At 64.3% G+C, this 7,935-nt stretch overlaps 1 protein-coding gene across 2 annotated transcripts in view; it reads left to right on the forward strand.

The window, feature by feature from the left end:
* Positions 1 to 4,836, forward strand: part of HERC2 (HECT and RLD domain containing E3 ubiquitin protein ligase 2) — a 72,076-nt gene extending 67,240 nt beyond the window's left edge. For both annotated transcript variants that reach the window (XM_070400589.1, XM_070400590.1), the window contains 7 exons: positions 1,260 to 1,401; positions 1,522 to 1,716; positions 2,018 to 2,130; positions 2,261 to 2,451; positions 2,684 to 2,789; positions 3,029 to 3,241; positions 4,009 to 4,836. In XM_070400589.1, coding sequence (XP_070256690.1) covers positions 1,260 to 1,401; positions 1,522 to 1,716; positions 2,018 to 2,130; positions 2,261 to 2,451; positions 2,684 to 2,789; positions 3,029 to 3,241; positions 4,009 to 4,281 — 1,233 coding nt within the window. In that variant the 3' untranslated portion in view covers positions 4,282 to 4,836. The remainder of the gene's footprint in view (positions 1 to 1,259; positions 1,402 to 1,521; positions 1,717 to 2,017; positions 2,131 to 2,260; positions 2,452 to 2,683; positions 2,790 to 3,028; positions 3,242 to 4,008) is intronic.
* Positions 4,837 to 7,935: the final 3,099 nt, after the last annotated feature.

The following is a 7,935-nucleotide window of genomic DNA, read 5'->3' on the forward strand; positions in this document are numbered from 1 at the left end:
CGCCCTTTAGAGAGCAGGTGCCACCCGTGTGAAGGGAAGGAGGAGGCCTGAACCCAGAGCACAGACACAGACGAGCAGAGGGGAATGTCCATCGACACGGCCCGCAGGCCCTGTGGGCCGCCCGGGGCCGAGGCCTCTGCAGGCTGGAGGCCGTGCCCCCTCCTGGCGGGCGTGTCTCCCCCCGCTTGGGTTCTAGGTGCTCAGGCACGGCCGGTCAGAGGCCTCTGCCCGACCCATCCCTGGCCCCCAGCCTCACGCTCCTGGCCCTCGCGGCTCTGCCCTTCACGGCTGAGTCACTGCTGTGTCCCGCGGGACCCGAGAACTGAGGGAGAGGGACCATCTCCGGGTCCCACGGCTGCCCGTGTGGCGCCCACCAGTCATCAAACACCAAGGCGAGGCCGCGGCGCCTGACAGCCTGGGCATGTGGCCGCCTCCCCCAGCGGCAGCAGGAGCCTCGAAGAACAGACTGCTTGTTCTGTGCCCTGTGCCAACACACGCACACACACACACACACACACACCCCGCGTGCTCCCGGACTCGCTCAGGGCGTTTCAGGTCAAGTGTCAATCTGTGGTTTGCTTGGAAGCACATGTGGCCACGCGGGCGGAAGAGCCCCTGCAGGGACGTCAGCGGGCACAGCGCTGTGCTGGGTGGCGGCCGCTCCCCGAACAAGCAGGCTATTGAGCGAGGCCAGAGGAAGCCGCCCTTCCACACCTCGGAGGCACGCTGGTCTCCGCACTGTCGGGGTTCAGGCTGCCGTTAGTGAGCCGAGGGGCAGGTGGCTGGCCACACGCTGTCTTAGCCATGCCCTCAACCGGGTCGGGCTCGGCAACGCCCTGGGAGAGCGTCCTGTCTGGGAGGAGTTCCTGGTGGGATCGCGTCGCAGCCGGGTTAGCGTGCTGGCAGCATGAAGCCAGTGCACGGCAGCAGGTTCTAGCTTAGATCTGGGGCAGGTGTGCCAGCTCGTTCTGGAGGCTTAGCAAGTCCAGGTACGACAGGAAGGCCCCTGCGTGAGGCGGGCTCCGTCTCTACGTCAGGAGTTCGGTGGGTCTCCCTCTCTTGTGGGGGCCCCACATGCCCGCATGCCACTCGCTGTCGGCTCCACGGGCAGCAGCTGCTCAGGTCCTGCCGAGAAGCACGGGGCCCAGGCCGGGAGTCAGGGCCCGACGGGCGAGGGCCCAGGGCTGGCATCGCCCGCGAGCACCCGGGCTGTCCGCCTGCGCCTCCTGCTGCGCCAGCTCTCTGTCCTTCCTCCTCAGGTCAAGCGTTCCCGGAGCAAAGGCGGCCTGGCGGGCCCCGACGGCACCAAGTCCGTCTTTGGGCAGATGTGCGCCAAGATGAGCTCCTTCAGCCCCGACAGCCTGCTGCTGCCTCACCGGGTCTGGAAGGTCAAGTTCGTGGGTGAGAGCCTTGGGCGCGGGACGGTGGTCCCACAGCGGGGCTGCTGCTCCCCGGGCTCTGTGGGGGGCTGCTGCTCCCCGGGCTCTGTGGGGGGAGTGGCTCACTCTCCTTCCCCCGAAGGTGAATCTGTGGACGACTGTGGAGGCGGCTACAGCGAGTCCATCGCCGAGATCTGTGAGGAGCTGCAGAATGGACTCACGCCCCTTCTGATTGTGACGCCCAACGGGAGGGACGAGTCGGGGGCCAACCGAGACTGCTACCTGCTCAGCCCCGCCGCCCGGGCGCCCGTGCACACCAACATGTTCCGCTTCCTGGGTGCGCCCTCCCCCCGGCCTCCCGGCTGCTCTCTTCCGGGGGGTGGGCCAGCGGTGCTGCTGGGAGAGGGGCAGTGAGACCGTGGCCGTGGGCAGAGAGCAGCAGCGAATTAGGACAGGGCGGGCCTTTGGGGCACACCTCCTGAGTTGGGGTGGTGCTGGTGGGAGGGAGCGGGCCTCTGGGGCGCACCTCCTGAGTTGGGCCTGAGTTGGGGTGGTGCTGGTGGGAGGGAGCGGGCCGGTGGAGGGAGCTGGGTGCCCTGCCGTTGATTCCGATGCCCTTCGCTGCCCTGGACGCGCAGGCGTGCTGCTGGGCATCGCCATCCGCACGGGGAGCCCCCTGAGCCTCAGCCTGGCCGAGCCCGTCTGGAAGCAGCTGGCGGGGATGAGCCTCACCATCGCAGACCTCAGCGAGGTGCGCCCAGGCAGCTGGGAAGCGGGGTCCCCGGGTGTGCGCTTCCTCCTGGCCCTGGGGGCTGGGGGCGAGGCCTGGCGGGGTGTGGGGGGGACCACTTGGCTCGACACGGACTCCTGTGCCCGGGAAGGTGGACAAGGACTTCATCCCCGGGCTCATGTACATCCGCGACAACGAGGCCACCTCCGAGGAGTTCGAGGCCATGGGCCTGCCCTTCACGGTGCCGAGCGCCAGCGGCCAGGACGTGCAGCTGAGCTCCAGGCACGCGCACATCTCCCTGGACACCCGCGCGGAGTACGTCCGGCTGGCCGTGAGCTACAGGTGCGTGCAGCTGTGTGAGGGCGCCCTCCCCTGCGTCCCTTCCTGCTTGGTGCTCCTGCAGACCTGGGGGCGCTTCCCGCGGGTGGGGGGTGGGGGGTGGGAAGGAGGACAGAGAAGAGAGCCTGGGCGGGTGGCTGCATCGCCTCCAGGCCATCCTCGCTGCCCACGGAACTCGGGGGGGGGGGGGGGGGGGGAGGGAGGCGCCCTTGGTCACCTGGTGCCTTCCTCTCAGGCTCCATGAGTTCGACGAGCAGGTGGCCGCCGTCCGGGAGGGCATGGCCCGCGTCGTGCCCGTGCCCCTGCTCTCTCTCTTCACCGGCTACGAGTTGGAGACGATGGTAGGCGGCTCCGCAGCTGCCCCGCTGGCAGGGCCTTTCTGTGGTGACCCCCTCCGCACCCTCGCTGCCTCGGTTCACCGTGCCCTCGGGGGTCTGGGGTGCTCAGCGCAGGAAGCCTGTCTCCTGCCTCCCTCCCGGGGCTGCCCTGGGCCCCACGCGTGGCCCCTGCCCCCCGCGGCCTGGGTGGTGGGTGCTGAGCAGAAGTGGGTGGACAGGGCGCCCTGACCCTGTGCCCCCAGGTGTGCGGCAGCCCGGACATCCCCCTGCACCTGCTGAAGTCTGTGGCCACCTACAAGGGGGTGGAGCCGTCGGCACCCCTGGTCCAGTGGTTCTGGGAGGTGATGGAGGCCTTCTCCAACACGGAGCGCTCCCTCTTCCTGCGCTTCGTGTGGGGCCGCACCCGGCTGCCCAGGACCATCGCCGACTTCCGGGGCCGGGACTTCGTCATCCAGGTGGGCTCCCGAGGCTCGGGCAGCGAGGGCCGGTCGGGACGGTGTCCTGCCTCCCGACCTGGTTTTCCGTTTTCTCTGGGGTGGGGGGTTCAGAAACGCTGCAGGTGCTGGAGCCCCCTGGTAGGACGTGTGTGTGGGCACCCTGCACACAGCGCCAGGCAGCCAGCCTGGCTGAGCACACCGCATTGCGCCTGGCCCTCCGGTTGGATGGGCAGCGATGCCCTGGGAAAACCCAGGCTCCTCCGACCAAGAGCCGAGCTTTGCTCGAGTCTGTTCTCGGTCCCAGGGTCAGACCCGGCTCTGGTACCTGCCGGTCGCTGGGTGACGGAGCCATGCTGCCCACCCCCAGACCTTCCGGGTCGCAGTACTGTCCAGGCCAGGGGTCCATAGAGGGACGGGCTGGGTGGTCGCTCTCCCCGTGTGTCCACCAGGATCCGTGGCGGGCTCCTTGCTGAGCACAGGCTGCTCGCCGTCTGTCAGCCACGTGTCGTCATTCTCGCAAAACATAGGTGGTCCTGGGGGTTGTCCCCTCTTCTCACTGGCTTCCTAGTGCCGTAGTCTGCAGGGTGCGGGCTGGGGGGTGAGGGCCGCCCCAGCCAGCTGGCCCGCCCGCTCCTCACAGCCCTGACTTCAGAGAACCCATGGCCCTTTCACTGCCAGTCAGGAGCTCTCATTTCTAAAGGTAGCGGGCCCCACGGGACTGACGCGTGTCACTCAGGGCCCCGGCTTGGTGAGTGAGGTCCCCAGCTCTGACCCTCCTGTTCCAGGTGCTGGACAAGTACAGCCCTCCCGACCACTTCCTGCCCGAGTCCTACACCTGCTTCTTCCTGCTGAAGCTGCCCCGCTACTCCTGCCGGCAGGTGCTGGAGGAGAAGCTCAAGTACGCCATCCACTTCTGCAAGTCCATCGACACGGACGACTACGCCCGCATCGCCCTCACGGGCGAGCCGGCCGCTGAGGACAGCAGCGAGGACTCGGAGAACGAGGACGTGGACTCGTTTGCCTCAGACTCGACGCAGGACTATCTCACGGGACACTGAGCGGCCGCAGGGCCTACAGGGAGGACCTCATGGGCGGCGGGGGCCTGGGTTCAGCCGGGCGCCAACAGAGCGGCGTTGGAAGCCCCCTTCACGCGGCCGCAGTCATGGACATTCGTCCTCCAGACAAAAAGGTCTCCCCCCAGCCACCCCCATGCTGCATCGCCATGTAAATACCGGCTCCCAGGAACAAATAAAGCCTTCTGCGGGGCCGCCAGCCCTTCTGCCTCCGCGTCTGCACTGTCGATTGTATATGGAAATCTGCGTGACCGTTGATCGCATTATAAATACTTCACTCATTTTATTCTGAATTTATTAAATGTTTTTGGAACATGAAGTGATCGGTGTTACTTGAACGCATCCAGAGGTTATTTCAACCGAAACCAAAACCCAGAGGCCGGGCGGCCCCTCCTCCAGGGGCGCAGCTGGGCACACACGCTGTGCCAGGGTCCGCCTGAGCTCTGTCCCGACTCGGATCACGGAACGGGTGCTGTACATGTGTGTGTCATGTATGTGCCTGAATTCCACCCTATAAATAAAGCTGTCAGAGAACCGTGAGCCGTCTCTTACCTGGCACGGGTGTGCACAGCCTCAGTCAGTGTCCACCAGGACGTCCCTCAGAGCCACCCCAGTTAGATCTGTTCACTGCAGACACCACACGCCCTGCAGTGAAAAGGCGTGGTCCTCAGGAGAGGCGAGGGTGGGCAGTGGTGCCCGGAGCCCTCGGCCCCTCCTGTCCGGGCCCCGTCCGCCCGCAGTCCCAGGACAGTCCCTCTGGCCGGGGGTCAGGATGCTTCTGTTCCCCTCGGCCCTGGGCTGGGGTTTGAGCTGCTTGTCCTGGGTCGAGGCACTAGACCAGTGATGGAGAACCTATGACACGCGTGTCACAGGTGACATGCAAACTCATTTTTTTGGTTGATTTTTCTTTGTTAAATGGTATTTAAATATATAAAATAAATATCAAAAATATAAGTCTTGCCAAAACCGGTTTGGCTCAGTGGATAGAGCGTCGACCTGCAGACTGAAGGGTCCCAGGTTCGATTCCGGTCAAGGGCATGTACCTGGGTTGCGGGCACATCCCCATTAGGAGATGTGCAGGAGGCAGCTGGCCGGTGTTTCTCTCTCATCGATGCTTCTAACTCTCTATCTCTCTCCCTTCCTCTCTGTAAAAAATCAATAAAATATATTTAAAATATATATATATAAATCTTTGTTTTACTATGGTTGCAAATATCAAAAAATTTCTATAGGTGACACGGCACCAGAGTTAAGTTAGGGTTTTTCAAAATGCTGACACGCCGAGCTCGGAAGGTTCGCCGTCCCTGCCCTAGAACCTGGGCCGCGGCAGCGTCGGGTGCTGGGAGAATTTCCTCGGGGGCCAGTGTTTACACCTGACCCAGGACCGCCTTGGTGAACGCCCAGATCCGCCCTTTCTTCTTAACTCGGCTCAAATTTTTCCTAAGCTGTGGGGTTTGGTTTTTTGGTTTTGCTTTTGGTTTTGTTTGTTAATCCAAACCTGAGGATGTTTTTTTCATTGGTTTTTAGAGAGAGTGAGGGGAGGAGAGAGAGAGAGAAGAAAAGTCGATGTGGGAGAGACCCGTTAGTTGGTTGCCTCCCGCACTCGCCCTGACGGATGGGGATAGAACCTGCACCCAGGTACGTGCCCTTGACTGGGAATCGAACCCGAGACCCTTCAGGGCCCTGGGTTGGGGGTGGGGTGCTAAGCCTCTCTTATGAGTAATCAAATGAAGTAAAACTTTCCCTCACAGGGCACGAGGCTCTGCAGACCTAGGCCCCCCATCGGGGTGTGCACCGCCCCAGGAGCTATGCCCTCGGGGACTAGACTCTGCCCTTTGGCCCTGGCTGGGCCATTGCGGGCTGGGTCCACAAGATGGCCTTGCGGGAAAGGACCCTCCAGTGAGCATGTGTGGCCCCGGAGCCAAGGCTGGAAGGGCTGCTGACTCCAGGGAGAGGTAGGTGCCTGTGCGACACACTCGGACCCCTGCGGTTGGCTCCTGGGGCCTGCCGGAGGGACAGGGACTGCTGAGGGGCTAGGCTGTGCTCTTCTGGGCCAGGCTGGGCTCGTTGGGGTTCGCTGGGCTTCTGGGGGGCTGCGCAAAAGACAGTGTAGGCAGACGATGCTCTCCGTGTGGGTGTGCCAGTTTCCGTTATCCCGGGGAACCCTGCGTCCAGCGCCTGGATACCGTCTATGAAAAGCAGCGCCTGAAATGCGCACAGAGGCACAGCGCGCAGACTGTCCCCGGGCCGTCCCACAGGGGCCTGGAGCCCCCGCTGCCTTTTCTGAGTGCGCCCCGGCCGCCCTGGGGTGAGGGGGCCCCTCCTCCTCCTAGTCCTGGGGCCGCTTGGGGGCGGGGCGGGGCCGCCTGGGGGCGGGGCCAGGCCGGGAAGACGGCGCCCCGTCCGCCCCGCGCGCGCCCACAGCGCGAGCTCGCCAGAGCTCCTCCGAGAGTTGCGCTCCCGTCGCGGTTCAGAGCCCGCGCTTTGGACCTTCCGTTCGGCTCCTGGAGGAACAGCGAGTCCTCAGGTGGGTTGGGCGAGGAGGTGGGGAGCCGGCGGGGCTGAAGAAGCCCTTGTTGGGCGGTTGCTTTGTGGAGCCGGGAAAGTTGGTGTGAAGACGCGTTAGCCGGAGCCGCGGGCGTCAGCGCAGCGCGCATCTTCTGGGGGGACGGGAACGGCGCCCCGGGGAGGGATCCCCGAGGGGGCGCGGGTGCCGAGGCGGGAGCTGGGAAGGGTTCCCGAGCCGGGGTTCTGCTGGGCCTGCCCAGCGGGGTCTGCTCCCAGCGCCCGCCTGGCAGGCACGTGAGCGCGGGTCAGGCGTTTCTGGGGAACGGAATGCGCCCTTTAAATCCCTCAGCGCTCCGGCTTCGCACTTGGCCACACACAGTGAATTACATGGGTTTCCCGTCGCCAGCTCTTTCCAAGGACCTGGACGATCACATCCTTGGGCTTACAGACCGGGACTGGGCCTGGGCCTCCTCCTGCGCGGGGCCTGGCCGGCGCTGAGCCCGGACTTAGGGGATGTGGATGGTTCCGAGGAAGAGAGAACAGGTGGCTGTTAGTTAGCACGGTGGGCAGCAGCTCTGTCCAGAATACAAGGCAGTTCCTTGTCGCCTAAACCACGTGGGAAAGGCCATCCCTGGAGACTGCCTCCAGGCCCCAGGGCCAGGCCCCAGGTTGGGGTGCTGGGGCCGGGGAGATGGCCTGCAGCTGGGATGCCCACTCTCACATGATGGCTGGTGAGGAGTCAGTCTCGCTGGACACAGCGGAGGTGAAAGCTCTCTCGGACCTCACAGGACAGGGAACGTCTGCCGTTACTGCACATGGCGTTTGCACACACGCGCGCGGTGGTTCACGCCCGTGTAAGGGGGTGATTTGGGAATCTCCGTTCCTCACGGTTTGCTGCTCCAACGAAAAGCCAGAGCTGATACTAACTGGTCTTTGAGAAGGTCCCAACCGCCTGGGGCTTGGCTGAGGTCTGCGGGCGTCAGGAGTGATGGGGCAGAGGGAGGCCCAGCAGTACCCACACCTGAGTCACCTGGGACAGGTGTTTTCGTGTTTCTTTTTTAATATTTTTATTGATTTCAGAGAGGCAGGGAGAGGGAGAAGGAGAGAGAGAAACATCCATGAGGAGAGAGA

This window comes from Myotis yumanensis, unplaced genomic scaffold, assembly GCF_028538775.1.
Source record: "Myotis yumanensis isolate MYYU_CA2020_CCGP unplaced genomic scaffold, mMyoYum1.0.hap1 SCAF_20, whole genome shotgun sequence".
In the NCBI taxonomy this organism is placed as follows: Eukaryota; Metazoa; Chordata; class Mammalia; order Chiroptera; family Vespertilionidae; genus Myotis; species Myotis yumanensis.